Source organism: Acomys russatus, chromosome 6, assembly GCF_903995435.1.
Source record: "Acomys russatus chromosome 6, mAcoRus1.1, whole genome shotgun sequence".
Lineage (NCBI taxonomy): Eukaryota > Metazoa > Chordata > Mammalia > Rodentia > Muridae > Acomys > Acomys russatus.
Window position 1 is genome coordinate 49,951,353 of NC_067142.1, and position 18,846 is coordinate 49,970,198.

Genomic DNA, 18,846 nt, shown 5'->3' on the forward strand with positions numbered 1-18,846 from the left:
AATGAGGCCCAGTGTTCCTTTCTTTCCCACTGCATCCCCGCCCCCGCCCCATGTGCTTAGTGTGAACCGCCCTGTGGGCAGACTCACCTTTAGAAAACTAGCATCTAAATGACTGGTTCTGACGCGTCTCCTATCATAGGATGAACGAATCTCAACAGTGATAGGAATCATAAAGGTCTCCAGACAGCTGTTGCTGAAAAGGCATTTTATTGACTGGTGGCATCTTTGTAGATAACTAGAGTTTCCGCCATTCCCATGGCATTTTCCGGATTTGCCCCTGTTGATGTGTATGTCCTACCACTAGACTATATTTTTCTTTCTTCTTCTCTTTGTTTCTTTGATATCTAGTCTAGCTATGCATCCCAGGCTGCCCTGGAAGTCTAACTCCTCCTCCTCGGATACCCATCACTACATCCTTCTCAGTGTCCACCTAATTTTTCCTAACCACCAATCCCTCCAGTACTCAATATTCAAGGCACTGCTTAAAGCCATCTTTGAATCCACCCATCACCTCCAGCCGCCCAGGCATCCTACATGCGGCTTCACTGTTGCTTCAGTCACGATGTATCACAGCCTCTTAGCTCCACAGTCACCCTGTGGCCAGAGCTGCCTTCCTGTGTGAAAGATGGCAATGCCACATTTTCCCCCCTTCACCTTCATTTCTATCTAATTTATTTTCCCAACGCGTAAGAAAAATGAAGCAAGTCCCACAAAAAAAAAAAAAAAAGAAAGAAAGAAAGAAACAAACAAACAAACAAACATGTCACTTGTTACGTTTCGCAGCGCCCCTCTCTGAAGCTGTCAGATGTTTCCTTGCAGACATGGGAGGCCAAGGATCGTGTATGGCTTTTCCTGCCCTATCTTTTGTTTCTCTGACAACGCTACTGTGCTTCCTTCAGACTTCCTGTTTGATTAACCACACACTTGGGTATTCAAGCTCCGTGTGTCCACTATTCACCATAAAAGGGACTGAGGAAGTAACCAGCCAGTTAATACGCAAAATGAGGTATGAATAAAAACAGCTGCGTACGAGCAGGAGGCCAAAAAGACAGTGGGGATCTCAAGCAATCTGTGAATTTCAAAAACAAGATCTATTTAGTCAGGCATGGCTAAACAGGCTGCTGACTGGGGCACTGAAGGCCCGGTTAGTAACTGAAGATGGCTAGAGCCATGAATGAATCTGCTTTCACTTACTTCCAGCCACATCCTCAACACCGCCCCCACCTACAGTCTGCCTCAAGGGATCAAACCGTTTCTCTGCCTCCTTTCTCTCACAGAAGCTTTAACATCCATTTTACTTCCCGATCTAAAAAGCAGGCCCTTGGACCCTTCCCTAAGGCAGCTACGGAAGTAAAACCAGGAATACAGACACAGACAGATACAAGAACAAAAAGCACCGGGTGGTGGTGGCGCAGGCCTTTAATCCCACCCAGAGGCAGAGGCAGGAGGATCTGTGTGCGTGCGAGGCCAGCCTCATCTACAAAGCAAGTCCAGGACAGCCAAGGCTACACAGAGAAACCCTGTCTTGAAAAACCAAAAAAACAAAAAGCACAGACCACAAGTCCACATTCTCAGACATCTGGAAGGTTTGTCAGCTTCCAAAGTCAGTCTTCTAGTCATGGTCTGCACCCAGCACTGCTGTCTGGGCCAGGGCATCCCAGCTTTACAAGGGATGTGATGGAAAACCAAGCCTTTCGGAATGACTACAGAACTGAATGACCCCAAGTCCATCACAGGTCAGCGCTAACGTACTTCTTGGCATGTGCTAAAAAACACGGACAACAGCAGCAAACAGGCTTGAGCTTCTAAAGCAACCCTGAGAAAAGTAAACAAGTTTTATCACAGCTGCCTTACAGATGTTTCCACAAACTTTCATAATCCGTAAAATTCTAAGAATGTGTAGTCTCTAGTGAATTTTCTATTGCATGCGTTTATCTAAAATGCTTACTCAAAAGTCAAACTCTGTATTGGACTGCTCTACAAAGTCAATCTGGGGCACGCAGTCTCCCAAATGCAACACTTTTCCCATGACCTAAAGTAGATGATCACTCCTCACCCCATAACCTTCATCCTCAGACCCCAGCTTCTTCCCACACGCAAAATGAACAATCGCAAGGAAAATTCCAGGATGCTCACTTGAAACAAATGATGATCTCAAATTAAAAAACAAAGAAATCAGTTGGGTATAGTGATGCCCAGCACTTTAATCCCAGTACTTGGGAGGCAGAGGCAGGCTGATCTCTCTGAGTTCAAGGCCAGCCTGGTCTATAAAGTGAGTCCAGGGCAGCCAGATACATGGTGAGACCCTGTGTTTCAGAAACAAACAAGCAAACAAATCTCAGGAGCTGAAGAGATGGTTCAGCAGAGATGGTCCCTTGCTGCTCTTTCAAGGGACCCAGGTTCAGTTCCCAGTGCCTACAACCAGGCATCTTATTACTGTCTATCACCCCAGTTCCAAGAGCACTCTCTTCAGCCCTGACTCCAAAAGGCAACAGGCCCAGAAGTGACAGGTGATGTCACTAGGCCTTTCAGACTATCTGATAAGTAGGAATGACTGAGGGGCACAGCTGTGCAGATTTAACTACAAGCTGGAGGCGGCTACACCAACACTAACTGCTTAACATTTTATTTAGTATTGTGTGTACCTCCATGTTGTATGTGGGGGTGGGGTAACACATGCCATGACACGTATGTGTACATGTGTAGGTCAGAGAACAACTCTGTGGGGTCAATTCTCTCCTTCCACCCTAATACAAGTTCCAAGAATCAGACTCCGGTCCCTAGGCTTGCCTTTATCCACTAAGCCATCTCCCCAGCCCCCATGTCTTTGGTAAGAGATGAAAATAAATTAAATTAGAATCCTTTGCCTAAACATTTTTAACAGCTTAAGCTTCCCTGAGGAGTTGTCTTCGTTGTTTGAGCCTTGTGCTCTCAATGTTGCCAAAGATGACTCTGAAGTTGTGATCCTCCTGCCTCCACTGGCCAGGTGATGGGTCACAGGCAGGTACTGCCACACCTACATTTAGGATTTACCTATATTCCTTTTGAACTCCATAATTTTATTGCTGTTACTATTCTAGTTAACCATTGTCTTGATCCATTTTCTGCTACTATAAGAATGCCTCAGACTGGATAATTTATAATAAACAGAAATGTATTTGGTCCATGGTTCTGGAGTCTGAGACACCACAAAGCCTATTGACACCTGCCCAGTAAGGATCTTCTCTGTAGACTGTAACATAGCAGAAGCATCACACAGCAAGTGCATACACAAAACAGGAGGAGCCATACTCACTCTCACAATAAACCTACAACTATGCCAAAGACAGTAGGCAACTTAAAGCAGGCCTTTGTAAACTACCCACTTCCCTTTTCAACACTGGTGGATGGGGTTGGTTTCCAACACATGTGCTAGGTAACAGCTCCATATTCTAAGTGTGCTCCCATTCCAGATGCTAAGGTACTAAATGTTGTAGGTTAAGGCCACAAAACTTAAACTCCATATTGATCAAATAATTTTATGTTGCCAAGGCGCTATTACTTCCAAAATGGTCCTAGAGTTTTGGAAACATGCAGGCCGATGATTCCCACCTTTACTTACAATGTGAACTGAAGGCAGAAAATTATTTATTTCGTAGTCCCTGCCCCTACACACATTTCATTCTCTTTGAAAACAGTTGATAGACTCGGGAGGCAGAGGCAGGTGGATATCTCTGTGAGTTTGAGGCCAGCCTGGTTTACAAAGAGAGTCCAGGACAGCCAGGGCTCTAGGTAACAGAGAAACCCTGTCTTAAGAAATTAAAAATAAATAAATAAAAGAAAGAAGGAAAGAAAGCAGTTGTTGAAATACCCCTGGGGTCGGGGGTGGGGGGGGTGGAGGGGGAAGAATACCCCTGAGAACATATTTATGGTTCTATATTTTACAAACTGGGGGGGGGGGGGGGGGAGGAAAAAAAAAAAACAACAACAAAAAATCAGGAGTGGGGACTTTTAAAACCAAAACTCATTCCCCCACCCGACTCCTGTGCAGCAAGGAGTGCCACCCTACCCCACAAGAAGGGAAACGCATGGAAACATTTAAAAGTCACCAGTGCGTCTTATATGGTGTACAATACACTCGTCACACACGTGCAGAAGACAGGGACTAAGGTAGGAAGAAGACAGAGATGGGTCTGCAAGGGAAGCAGAAAGGGGGGCGGGGCAGGAACATGAAAATCACCAGCCAGCCCATGCCTGGAAAGCTCTGGGTCAAAGTGTTTGGGTCCGGGTTGCATTTGTTTGTTTGTTGGAATCTTAAATTCTTCAAGTGGAAGTAAACAGCACCCAAAACAACAACAACAAAAACCAACCCCACCACAAGCAAAAGTCCTACAAAGGGAGTTATGACCCCTTCTCAGAAATAAAGCCAAAACAAAACAGTGACCTCTGAATGAACCTCAGCTCGGCGATGCTCTGGAAAGATTAGGAAGAAGGAGATGGACGGCTCAGCAAATTTGCATATACAGAAATCAAGGTGAATGGCCTGCCTTGGAGCCTGAAAGATGGAAACCGTGACAAAGGAAAGTTCCTGGCAGCTATCTCTCTAATCAGTCAATAAAAATGTGCATTAGGTCTACTCAGCAAACTTGAGCAATGCACACACACAAAGACACCATGAAGGGTCACAACTCACTGGGAACAAGGGAGAAACAGAACAGATGCAGAGATCAACCAGGCCGCCTGTAGGCCTTATCTTTAGCGATGTCAGATAAAGGGAGCAGTCGAACTGAACTCAGCAGTTCAGCAGTCAGAAAGGGGTTGGCCAAGGTAGGAAGTAGATAAGGTGGCATTCCCCTGTATAATGCAAGTTTCCCGACCACCCTTCAAAACAGTGGGGGGCACACGTACCCTTCTATCAGCAGACAGTGACAAAGCCCAGGGCCTCATTCTGAAATTCATTAAATTCCTTCCACATTCCAAGAGGCATAAGACTTTAAATATTACACAACTAGTAAAAGTACTCCGAACCTGAAAGCTGTCCCTTTAAGAGGGTATAAAGCCCTATTTAAAAAAAAGGGGGTGGGGGGTGGGGGTTGATCAAAGTCAGAGACCAGAGACTCCAGGCTTAGCTCTTTGATGGAGTGACTTAACCCTCTGCCAAGTAAGGTCTCTTTAGTTCCACAGCTCAGTGTGGCAAGTCCGCTCTCAGCCTCAAGGACATGAAACAAAGCAAGTCAGCTCGGAATCCCACCCACACCCACCTGTGTGACCAACAGGGAAAACCATGAATCTCACCTGGTTCTTCAGAGGAGGTGAGGCACTCAGACAGCCAGCACAGGGTTCACCACTCTCCCTTCGTCCCTCGCTCATAGCCAGAAGACTAGGAAGCAATCAGCTCTTCTGTTACCCAGTTTACAAGCCGAAACCGGCCGCATTGCTCCACGAAAGGCGAGCAAAGCCTTCACAATCACCTGGTTATTCCTAGAACTTGTTCAAATCATTCAGGCTTCCTGGAAGGTCCCTCTCTCGTGTCCATTAGCTGTTTCGTGGCTGACTTCCTCTTCCTTACCTCTCGGGTGCTCTGTAGGCGCTTTCAAACCGTCCAATGCAATCATTTTTGCCTTGGTGATGAATGTTTTTGTCTTATCCTCTCAAACACATCACAAGTTCCCTCAGGGCACAGCATGTGTCTTCAATATTGCATATTACACTACCCTTAGGGGAAGATCTTTCTCCCTGGCCGCCATTTAAATAATGTCTTTGTTCCCCAAATTGAATCCCAATGCAATCAGCTCATCCCTTTGGGGGGGGGGGGGGGGAAACACTCCTCACAGGAGTGGACATATGCCAGGAAGTGTCACACACTTCTCCAAGAAAGCCACACACCTCAAGCGTGGATTTATTATATCCAACAAGACTCCATGACAAGTCACTCCCTAGTACAGACGGGAGGAAGTCTTCAGAGCAGAGAGCATCCGCCGAACAACTAGTTTTTCACCCTGGGAATCAGAAGGCACTTTTTTTTTTTTTTTTTTTTTTTTTTTGGTTTTTCGAGACAGGGTTTCTCTGTGTAGCCTTGGCCATCCTGGACTCACTTTGTAGACCAGGCTGGCCTTGAACTCACAGCGATCCGCCTACCTCTGCCTCCCGAGTGCTGGGATTAAAGGCGTGCGCCACCACGCCTGGCTAGAAGGCACATTATTTAAAAATAAAAAATTAAATAAATTCTTGACATTGTGGCCAAAGCAGACATCACACTCATATCCTTAAAGTCTCCAAGCCTGGGACAACAACCACGAGCTTACAATCTTACACCACAGCCGGCTTCCCCTGAACACTCCCTGGCTGACATTGGCCTTCACAACGGCTCCCTGGGAACTTCAGCCAACATAGGCTGGAGGGCAGCTTGAATCAGCTGGCTCACGTGTTCTCTCAACAGATATTGGTTAGTAACTATTAATGCCAGCAACTTCCAGATGGAAGAAAATGAAATATCTCTTAGCTCTCCCAAATCCTGCACTTGCCTATCTTAAACCAAAACTAATTCCATAGACAAACCACCTATAGACTGAGCACTATAATTATTAGTTAAAAGCACAGCTGTATGCTCTGCAGTTGCTAACTTGGGGCAGGAAGAATGCTTCAAGGTCAAGGCCAGGCTAACCCTCATAGCTATATAGTGAGTTTGAGGCTAGCCTGGACAACACAGCAAGACTCTGTCTGAAGAATGAAGTAAAAGGCCTGGTGTGGGTGGTGGCGCACGCCTTTAATCTCAGCACTGGGAGGCAGAGGCAGGTGGATCGCTGTGAGTTTGAGGACAGCCTGGTCTACAAAGTGAGTCCAGGACAGCCAAGGGTACACAAAGAAACCTTGTCTTGAAAATCAAAAAAGAAAAAAGAATGAAGTAAAGGGGGGAGGAGGAAGGAGGGGAAGGGGGAGAGCAAGGGAGGGGCGGGAGGGGGGAAAGAGAAGGGAGGGGGAAGGGGAGAGGGCAGGGGGAAAGGGGGAAGGTGGGGGAAGGAGAGGAAGGAGATAGGGGAAAGGAGGGGGAAGGGGGAAAGGGAAGGGAGGAAGGGGGAGGGGATGAGAGGGAAAAGGGGAGGAGGGGTAGGGGGAGGGGAAGGGGAGGGGAGAGGGGGACTGAAGGGATGAGAAACATGAAAATGACCTACTTTGAATCATGTTTTCCACCAATTTTTCAAAACAAAGAGATGAGATAAAAATTCAAGAAATAAAACAATCCCTCAGTGTTGCCTTCAGTACAGCAGGAAGGCACCCCACAGCTGGAAAACACAGAATAAGAGGAGCCGAGGGACTGGAAACCCTGCAGTTTTAGAAGGAAACAGCACATCCCTAGCTTACCTCCCAGCCCTGCCAGAGGTGCTCCTCCCACAAGAGATCTGAGTGTGCATTGTCCAAGAAAGAGATAGTGCCTTTAGTTTATTTCATGAATATGGAGCTGCACAGGGCACCAGCCTGACTGGGCCCAGTTATTTTAGGCTGGCCCCTCCAAGACTGCACGGGAAGAGATGTCGACGGGACCTCAGAATGCTTTCTGGAAGCCTCCTATTAAGCAAGCTCTCGATTTTAGGGCCAAATGAACAAGCATCTGACTTTATCATCTTACAAGAAAGGAGCTTGCAAATCCCAGAAGAGCCTCCTTACAAATCTCAGGGCGAGCCACCGAGACAGGGCAACAGAACCCTGGTGCACAGCCATCTTGAAACCTTATGCTGAAATTGACCATTTAAGTCAAAACAGGCTCATCCTTTATTTTTAAGTCTCAGGAACTTTGAGCAGTGAAAATAAACAAACAGCTCTGCTCTAAACTTTGATATACTTCTCCCTAAATCCCAGAGGGCAGCAGAAGGACCACCAGTCAAGACCAGCTAAAGACCAGACACAAGCAAAGCCAGGTTCTGTTCCACTTCCTGTTAGGGCTGAGCAGGCACGAGATCACTGCGCATGCGCCTGACCACTGCCGCGCAGGACTACAGGCTGTTCTGCATCTATGGCTGTTCACCGTCACACCAATGACCCAGCCGGCCCATCTTCGTCTGTGCCACCTCACGTGCCATCATGTTCATATGTGTCTGTCCTAAATCCAGTGCCATCCGTGCCAAGCGAGTGAAACCGTTCAGCACATTCTCTCCCTCCTATGATCAGATAATCCTCTACCTACGGAGAGCCTCTTCAACAAGAGACGAGTGCATATATACTCTTAGATAAAACTTGGTTATGACCATCTCTAAAAGAGAAGGTGTTACCAATACAATTTCAAAAAATATACATTTAAGAGTTAAAATTTACAAATAGTTTTCTCATAAAAATTTACATAGACTGTGTTCTGGGAAGCTGGCTCAGCAGTTAAGAGGACTTGCTGTTCTACCAGAGACGACGGTATGATTCCCAGAACCCATGTGGCAGCCCATGGCTGTTTGTAATTCCAGGTGCAGCGGTTCCAATGACTCTTTCTTTCTTAAAGATTTATTTATTTATTTATTTATTTATTTATTTATTTATTATGTATACAGTGCTCTGCCTACTTGTACCCCTGTAGGCCAGAAGAGGGCATTAGATCACATTATAGATGGTTGTGAGCCACCATGTGGTTGCTGGGAAAAGAATTCAGGACCTCTGGAAGAACAGTCTGTGCTCTTAACCGCTGAGCCATCTCTCCAGCCCTCCAATGACACTTTCTGACTTCCATAGGTTCCTGCACACATGTAATGAGATGCATACATGCAAGCAAAATACGCTTAACATAAAATAAAAAATATTTAAGAATTTTTACATTGGCTAACTTCAAGTCACATTATGATTTTAATTTTTACTTAAAAAAAAAAAAAAAGACAGACATGGAGGTGGGTATGGTAGTTCACATCTGAGTTCCAGGCCAGCCTAGACTACACAATGAGTTCAGGTCAGCCTGGGCTACATAGTAAAAACAAAAAACAAAACAACAAAAACAAAACAACAAAAAACAAGGGGCTGGAGAGGTGGCTCAGCTCTTCCAGAGGACCTGGGTTTAATTCCCAGCACCCACATGGCAGCTCACAACCGTCTGTAACTTCAAGATCTGACACCCTCACACAGACATACGTGCAGGCAAACCACCAATGTGCATACAATAAAAAGAAATCTTTTTTTTTTTTTAAAGAAAAAGCAAGATAAAATAAAATGACACAGTTCTTTCAAATCTGTATCACTTCCACACTTTAGTTTTTTTAAGGTTACAGAAATAAAATGACTATGTGCCACATTTCATACTTGTTATTACACTGACACATGCCTTGGGAAAATAGAGCTGGCACTGACGAAACACACAGGACCGCTCTGAAGAAGGTGAACTAATGTGCAATCCTAGGGCACGTGTACTCCAGCCCACCCTTTACTCACTCCACCCGTACCCATTGGCCACTCTGCAGGACACGCCGCTAACACAGAAGAAACGAAAGCTTCCGTCCACATGGCTAAGTGGACCCTCTCTCTACTTGCAGTTCTCAATTAAGACTTATGGTAATATAAACAGAGGTCACCACAACTGTGCAGTAAGGGCCAGACAGTCATACCTCAGATTCTATAAGTAAGAACAATATAGTCTGTCCTAATTACTCAAGTCTGCCTTTGTAGAACAAAAACAGACATAATCAATGTTATTAAATGAGCTTAATTTTGTGCCAATAAAACTTTATGTGTACTACAATTTAAATTTCATGTGATTTTCAAGTCACAAATATATATATATATGTATATATATATATATATATATATATTTTTTTTTTTTTTTTTTTTTTCTTCTGAGACAGGGTTTCTCTGTGTAGCTTGGCTGTCCTAGACTCACTTTGTAGACTAGGCTGGCCTCAAATTCACAGAGATCCACCTGCCTCTGCCTCCTGAGTGCTGGAATTAAAGGCATGCCCACCACACCTGGCTTGCTTTTATTTTATTTTATTTTATTATTATTATTTTTTTGGGGGGGGTAACCAATTTAGAGAATATATAGCTTTCTGCTCATATAAAACTAAATGGCAGCCAGGTGTGATGACACACACCTATAATCCTAGCATTCAGGAGGCAGAGGCAGTAGGATATCTGTGAGTTCTGAGGTCAGCCTGGTCTACAAAGCAAGTCCAGGACAGCCAAGGCTACACAGAGAAACTCTGTCTCAAAAAACAAAAAATGAAACATACAAAAAAAAAAAAAAAAAACTAGATGGCAGGGCTGAGATAGAGTTGGGTAAGAGGGCTATAGTTTTCTTACCCCCAAATCTAGGGACACAGACAGGCAGGGGACCAGTACAAGGTCCTAGGAATCACTATCCATCACAAGCTCTCATGGTGCTCAGGCACAGCAAGCAATTAACAAGGCTTAATTTGAGAGCCAGGCATGGTAATGCACGGCTTTCACCCCAGCACTCGGGAGGCAGAGGCAGGCGGATCACTGTGAGTTCATGGCCAGCCTGGTCTACAGAGTGAGTCCAGGGCAGCCAAGGATACACAGAGAAACCCTGTCTTGAAAAAACAAACAAAACAAAACAAAAGGGTTAATTTTACTCAACTAAATGATGACTAAGTGCCAGACCTGCCTTTGAAGACTATGACTCTCTGGGAAAAGCAGCACACACTTGGGAGCTCAACTCCTTCGGCGACCGAGGCAGGAAGACAGCTTAAAGCCAGGCACTTCAGGACAGCCTGAGTGGCTTTGAATTCACTGTGTATCAGAGAATGACCTTGAGATCCTGGTTCCCCAGGATCCCAGAATGCTGAGATTACCTCACCTGCTTATTTGTGGGAGTTTCATTTTGTCCTTTCTAGATTTGTTTATGTGTATGAGTGGGTGTCTATGTGAATGTATACCGCGTGTGTGTGGCTACCCATGGCTGCCAGAAGAGGGTATTAAATCTCCTGGAGCTACAGTTACAAGTGGTTGTGAGCCAGCCTACTTGGGTTCTGGGAACTGAACTTGGACCCTATCTGGAAGTTAAACAGAACGAAATCACAAAGGGATAATAAATAGTATATGACAGATACCAACAGGGGACAGGGTGGTTTAACAGATGGCAAAACCCAGGCCAAGAAGTAGGGACAGAAATGGGAGAGAAAGAAAAACCTGGAGAGACTCCTGCCTGCTAGAGTTGCTGACACCTGAGGGAAGTGTTCCATTTCTTTTCTGCAGAGAAATGATTACAAATGAACCTAGTTGTTGGAAACATTCTGGACCAACAGGACAAAGGCTTTCTTACCAGAAAAGCCACTAAGGAATTTTTCACTAAGAATTTATAGATACAGGGGTTGGAGAGATGGTTTAGAGGTTAAGAGCACTGGCTGCTTTTCCAAAGGTCCTGAGTTCAATTCCCACCAACCACATGGTGGCTCACAACCATCTATAATGAGATCTGGTGCCCTCTTCTGGCGCATAAGCGTACATGCAGGCAAAACACTGTACACATAATAAAGGAAGAAAGAAATTATAGATACAATACACATTTTACATCTACTGGTCGTTCTGAAATATGGCGACTCGGTCACTGAGAGTTCCCAGCGTTTAACGGGTTGCCTTGGATTTCTGAGTTTGCAGTGAAAAATAACTGATACACATTTAGTAGACACAGACTTTGGATTTTGACTGATCTTTTCCTGGACTATACCTGGTGCAGTACTTTTGACCAATCCTGGGAGGGAACAAAGAATGACAGCCCTGCATTAGCTTCTCAGCCACAACCGCTCTACAGGGTACCGTTGCTAGGTGTGGCCCCCAGTAAGCTGTGTGTGCTACATGCATTTTCAAGTTCTACTACTTTCAAGTTGCAGTGGGTTTACTAAGGGCAAACCCCCATCGTGATTTGAGATATCTGAACAAGGAGCAAAGTGGAAGACTGAAAGACCACTTATTTCTCAAGATCTGGCAATAATCAGGTGAAATTCAATGGGAGGTAGCACACTGGCTTTCTTTGAGTTGGGCAAAACAGTAAGAAGTAAATTTTACCCTAACCCTAACCCATCCCATATTGATCACAGCCAGCTACTAGACCTGAAGAAAGACCCAACCTGAAACACAGCCTTACATTTGCAAACAGTAAAGGAAGGCTTGAGGTGATGAGACATTCCGTGGAATGATAAGAATTTGGGAATGTAAGTAAAAAAGGAACAACGGCCAAAGGAAAATCAGGGAAGAAAACAAAGGAGTCTGGCATCTCTGAATTAATCTGCACGTGAGATGTTATTTATTTATTTATTGGTTTTGGTTTTTCAAGACAGGGTTTCTCTGTGTAGCCTTGGCTGTCCTAGACTCACTTTGTAGACCAGGCTGGCCTCAAACTCACAGCAATCCACATGCCTCTGTCTCCCAAGTGCTGGGATTATAGGCGTGCACCACCATGCCCGGCATGAGCTTTTATTTTAAAAGGATAAACCAGACACTCCTTTGAGAGATTTGCTAAAGAGACTATTAGCTGCACATAGCAATCTACTTGGCCAAGGACTCCAAGGCTTACCTGTACCAGGACTTCCAGGATCACATCTACAGGACCCTCATGGTTGCCTTCGTGACGTAGTTACAAGAAATCTAACCACTGACAAGCTGGAGGCTTTATAAAGTGTAAGATAAAGGCCCCTTCCTAGAATACGGCAAGAGCATTACAACTTTAAATTCCGCTTAGAAGCGCATAGGCTCTTAGGGACAGGCCTTCGGGCTTATACACCTTTCTATCAGGCTGCTCTGTGCTATGCATTTCTTAGGTATTTAAAAAATGTTTGCGGACTATCTGGCAGTAATGTGAGATTGTATGCACACAGGGGGAGGGGGGTACACGATTTAAAAACAAAAAAAAAAAGCATACCCAACTTCCTGAAAGGATTTAGAACTGAAATAACCCAACGTGACTCCTCCCACACCAACGTGACCCCTGAGGACAAACGGATGGAGAGGGGCGCTCTAAAGTGCCCTCTGCTGTGCACGTTTTCTTCTGGGTGCTTTAGGAAAAAGAGAGAAGGAATGTGCAGGAAAAGCGGTGAACTGCAGACCGGGGATATAGCCAACAGCAACGTTTATAAAACCATTCAGCAGCCACTGGCCATTAGGGAACAGCTCCTTACCTTCTCAAGTTGAAACCTGCAAAATGTAAATCAGGCCTTTGTGAGGCAAACTAAAATAGTGTCCCCTCAGGGTACAGAAATACCACAGCGCAGTCACCAGCGTGAGCTACTCCTTGGCATAGTCAGAGCCCATATTACCAAGATTTTCCCAGGAGAAAAGGCCAATTTGCTGTTTGTCTCACGTTAAATATTAATACGTACTCACGGGAGGAACAAATCACTTTGTGTGTTGATTCTGATTTACACATAAATCGTTTCATAAAGATTAAAGACCTCCATATAAGCACCATGCATCCCTGAAGCTTCCAAAGCGCTGGGGGACTGGGGTGTGATGCTAACTTTGGAAGTTCCATAACCTCTGACTGAGTTGCTCACATAAAAAATTTAACCTAATTGTTTTAAGAATGAGAAAAAGGCTACCTTCTTGCAAGACCAAAATTCTATCTGCCAAGTTTCCATCCACAATAATGACGGAATTAATTAAAGGGGCTGTTTAAGAAAATCAAATCCAGCTGGAGAGACGGCTCAGAGGTTAAGCGCACTAACTGCTCTTCCAGAGGACCAGGGTTCGATTCCCAGCACCCACATGGCGCCTCACAACTGTCCGTAACTTCAAGATCTGACACCTTCACACAGATATATATGCAAACAAAACAGCAAAAAAGAAAGAAAAGACAAGAAAATCCTCAGCTACAGTTCTACTTTCAAGGAGTCCCTGGATACTGTTAAAACTTATTATTATCAGACAGAAAAGCTAACTTTAAACAGCAACCAAGTAATCATTACAGATTATTCAGGAGGGTGGATCTGAGAGCAGAAAGCAAAAGAGAACTTTTGAGGAACCAGTGTCTGCCTGACTCTTCCCTTCACAACAGGCAGAAAATGCAGTTGTGGCTCCCAAAGCAACTTTAACTCTGAGTATCCAAAGATGTGCTATGCCCTGACCCCGACTCTGTTACTGCATATCAAAGTTTAGAAATGGCAGCTGTCAGAATCTATGCTTGCTTTTCTGCATTTTTTTTTTAAACCTCAGGTGATGCATATTGGCTACACGGACCTAATGTGCACCTGTCAAATGTTAAAATTCAGCCTCCTCAAAAAGGGGACCAGTTAAAATGATCATGCAGTCTGGTGTTTGAACATTTCTGAAGGATTACATAAAAACCTGTCATCAGTGGTCTCCTACGTGTTGAGCTTAGCAACTAAAGGCAAACTGACTTGTTTCTATATTTATTATTTGACTATAACCCCTCGTGTTTCGTTTTCATAATAAAAATTGACTCATGATCATGCTAAAACGTGCATATTTTGCATTACTTAAGTGTGATCTGATTTTTTTTTCCCCCTCTAAAGTTTGAGACAGGGTCTCACTATTTAGCTCTGGCTGGTTTGTAGAGCAGGCTAGCCTTGGTCTCCCAGGGATCCACCTATGTAGGCCTCCCAGAGTTCTCCAACACACCCACCCCCTCAATTTGCTTTTAAGGTCAGCAGTGAGTAAAACTCAACATCAAAAGGAAGGCCAGCAAAGTGGCGGCTGGGCCTACTTTTCTCAGTGCGCGCTGGAGTTTCCCATGCTCTGTAGGCAAGGCACAGTATGCATCGCTTGTTTAAGGGTATGTGAAATCTGAACTGGATGGGAGATTTAATGGAGGCACAAAACAGTCATGGTACTTGACTCCACGGGAAATAATTAGTTAGCTACAGCCCACAGAGTAACCGGAGTCAAGGAGTGAATACACTGCATATCAAAACACTGATAAGTCCATCCTAGCCTACTCACCCTAAATGGCTGAGCACAGCATTCATGTATGCATATACACCCAGTCATTTAAAAAAAAAAAAAAAAAAAGTGGGACAGACGCCCAAAACAGGTACAGTAAGTCCAGTCTAGTTTTCATAAACTGTCCAACTAAAAGGTATAATGCACATTTTGATAATAACTATACTGCTATGAAAATATTTTAAGGCAGGTGTGGTGGCACACACCTGTAATCCCAGTACTCAGGAGGCAGAGGCAGGTGGATCGCTGTGAGGGCGAGGCCAGCGTGGTCTACAAAGCAAGCCCAGGACAGCCAAGGCTACACAGAGAAACCCTGTCTTGAAAAACCAAAAATAAATAAATAAATAAAAGGAAAGGAAAGATTTTAAATCTTTTTCTTAAGAGTAAGCCACGCCGGGTGTGGTGGCGCACGCCTTTAATCCCAGCACTCGGGAGGCAGAGGCAGGTGGATCGCCCCGAGTTCGAGGCCAGCCTGGTCTACAAAGGGAGTCCAGGATAGCCAAGGCTACACAGAGAAACCCTGTCTCAAAAAACAAACAAACAAACAAAAAGTAAGCCATGCTGGGTGTGGCTGCTCACAACTTTAATCCCAGCACTCAGGAGGCAGAAGCAGGAGGGTTTCTGTGAGTTCGAGGCCAGCCTAGTCTATATAGTGAGTTCCAGGACAGACAGAGTGAGGTCTTGTTTTATGACTATCATTTAGCAACTGAAGAACTTTTCCTGCAGAACCAAATCCAAGCATATAAAAAATGTCATATCGCCATCCTGTTGGGGTGGAAGAGCTCTTTGATGGCCAAAAGCTAACATCTGGCTCCCAACAGGAGCAACCTGGCTGCTCTCTCTTAACCCTAGCACATGTCTCTGCAACAGAGAATGTACCAGGGAGTGACTACTCTATCTCCCTCTGCAATCACCTGAAATAAACCTCAGCTCCTATGCCTGGAGAAAAAGGAAAGCCAAGATTGACAGGCCATTGTTCAGAACTCCTCAACTGCATCTCAGGCTCTTGGAAGGCATCAAGGCCTTTTCTTTAATTTTTTTTTTTTAAATGGATTAAGCAAGGCTTCAAGGAGATTCAGAATCGAATGCCCAAAACTTAAGTAAAAAGTTAAAAATAACTGGACGTAAATTGTAAAACTATTTTAGGTGATGTAAAAACTCTGAGGGTACTTAAAAGATGACACTAAGGGAGCCCTGCCTGTCTCCAGCTGTTCTGAGGAAGTCACCCATCCCAAGACCCTACCTCCACACTTCTATACAGCTCCAATGCCTTTTCAAACCAGAACTCGTTCGTTTAACTACTGAGAAGCAGAGGCCTCACAGTTTCATTTATGAACTTGTTTTCCAAAAAAGTTCCATCTGCCTGGTGACTCATCTACAAATAAGGTGTTTACTACAAAGGCACTAAACACTGCTTTTCTAAAGCTTATTACACATACACAAAGTAATTTACACTTTTCAAGACATTTGCTGTCATATTCTTTCTCTGGGGAAAAAAAAGTCTCTGATTCTTAATATATTGTTTGGCGTGTTGAAGAGCAATGAAAAGAAAACTACTAAACCATGATCTAAGGATTATTTGCCTACAAAATGTCCCTTTCAGATATTCTAGATGTTATTAGGCAAATTCAGTGCAAAGGGATGGAAGCTCTGCACAGTGACAATCAGTCTCTCACGCTAATACTGAACACCGCAATGAAACTTTCTGCTCGCCTGTCTGTCTCAAAAGTGAAGAAAAGCTTTCCTAGATCCAGAAGGAATTTGGATCCATTCAGATAATCACAGCCTTTCCCATTCATGGTTCTGCCATGACGTTTCCTCCTATACACCCGGTTGCTGAATTCTAACACGGCGCATGTTTCCACACTTGGTTTGGATCAAAGCAAAAGGGGTAAGACATCAGACATCGAGGCTTTTTACACCGGAACAAAACCGCCCGGCAATTACACTGAGTGTCTTCATTACTTTTTTGTTTTCTCTCTACCAGGATTAGCAGTGAAACAGCTCTTAATTAAGGCTGAGCGCTCTAAAGAACAGTAACTTTAAAAGTGAACTTCTACTTTAATTACACGTAGGTAATACCGGCAGTAAAGGAATGTGCTCCCCCTCAATTCCCTTATCAGAACTAAAAGCGACCCTTCTCCACCCTGGAGAGAGACAACTAAACATTTTAAAGACAGGTATCTAAAGGTAGACCTTCAAAATGCTGACGCATGGGATGTGACAGTCCGGGCCAGGGTGAGTGTTTCCTTAGCACCTCAGTGGGTAAAGGGAGTGGGGGTGTTGATCCAAAATCCCAACTGCTGAAATACAAAATAATCAACGAAACAAGAGTCCCGTTGGGTTAGAAAGAGTGAGAAAACAGAGCGATGCTAGCGTGGGACATGGTGGCCCTCACCGGATGTTCAAAGCGAGATGAAGTTTAGAAGTTGGGAGAAAGGAATTTCTGTGTGTGGCCCACGCTGGAGAACAGACCGTCAGCACGCGGCTGGACAGGCCCCTCAGGCCGGGCCAGAGGCTCCATGAAGGCAGCCCCGGAGCTGGGCCGTGAGCGAGAAGTAGTGGGGAACAGGGCTGTCACCGCTTACCCAGGTGCAGCGTGAGGTTGATGGAGTTGGGGTACTGCACCCCAGCCAGCATGGTCTGGCTTTGCCACCAGGTGGTGTCGGCCTGGTTGTTGTAGTCGGTCAGGAAGGCTGCTCCGTGCTGCAGGTGGAGCTGGCCGGCGTCGCACAGGTGACAGGACTTGGTGACTCCGGTCACCCCAGTCTGTACGCAGTACTCCTCGGGCGGAGTCCCACACGTGTTGGTAGCCACCACGGTCACATTGAAGGCGGCATTAACAAACTCCGGCATGCAGCGCTGCGGCCGGCCGCCCTCATCCGCGCACTCGTCCATGGCCGCCCGGACACAGCCCGCCGCAGCCGCCAGCACAGCCAGCAGAGGCCACAGCCGCCCCCGGGACCGCAGGGCCAGCGCGGCCCTCCCGCCGCCCGTCATCCCGCCGCGCGCGGGCCCTCGGCGAAAAGCTGGGGTGCCGCTCTGCGCTCGCCTAGAGGCGTGCCTGGAGGCCGATCCTCCGCTGCGGGCCGAGGCCGGGCTATGGACCGGACTGGTGGCGGAGAGGCGGGCGCAGAGCCGACGCGTGGGCGTCCTGGGCGAAGACCGCGCTGCCTCCGCCGCCTCCCGGTGCGCAGCCTGCACTGAGCGCCGACCCCCGACTTCCGAGCGCGCACCCGAGAGCGCGCCCCAGGAGGAAGGAGCAGGGGGTGGGGTCTGCCGGCCTGGGTGGGATCAGGCGGAGGAGAAAACCCAAGACCGGCCTCCTCAGCAGCTCACGCGGGGCCAGGAGCTGCTCCCCGCCCTCGCGTCCTCCCCAGCGACTCCCGGCGGCCGCAGAAGCAACCGCTGGCTCTCCAGCCTTGGAGGGCGGTGGGCCCCAGGAGCGAGGTGGGCGGGGCGGGAGCAAGAAGGAGGGGCGCGAGGTGGGCGTGGCGAGGGAGTGGGCGGGAGGGGCGCGAGGTGGGTGGGACCCGGATCAAAAGGGGGTGGGGGGGGACGCGAGATGAAGGAGGCGAAGGGGCCAGAAGGAGGGCTTCTGGATGGGCGTGACTAGAGATGGGATGAGCGAGGGAATAAGAGGGAAGGTGGGCGGGGAGGGAATGTGAGTGAAGGAAGGAAGGCGGGGCGTGGGGTGTGGGGTGCGGGGCGGTGCATGCTGGGAGGGCAGGGGCGTCGGTGGAGATCCCGCACCCTGTAGGAATCCCTTGTCTGGGTCTTCGCCCTAAAAGGAACTTGCCCTGGAAGGTGTCAGGGACTAAGAGGAGGTTCTTAAAGGACGACGCAGGTCGGTGAGATAGCTCGGAATCTGTCTTTTGACTTCACGGTGACTTGGACGGTGGCCCAACCAGGTGTCATTCCTTAGGGTATAGCCAGCCACTACTCGGCGCTGGGGCCTGAACGAGTCCATAATGGTGCGGCGGCCTGCAT

At 46.5% G+C, this 18,846-nt stretch overlaps 1 protein-coding gene across 1 annotated transcript in view; it reads right to left on the minus strand.

The window, feature by feature from the left end:
* Lamc1 (laminin subunit gamma 1) overlaps positions 1–18,240 on the minus strand; it is a 112,188-nt gene extending 93,948 nt beyond the window's left edge. Inside the window, exon 1 of the mRNA XM_051147584.1 lies at positions 17,445–18,240. Coding sequence (XP_051003541.1) covers positions 17,445–17,856 — 412 coding nt within the window. The 5' untranslated portion in view covers positions 17,857–18,240. The remainder of the gene's footprint in view (positions 1–17,444) is intronic.
* Between the last annotated feature and the right edge of the window lie 606 nt (positions 18,241–18,846).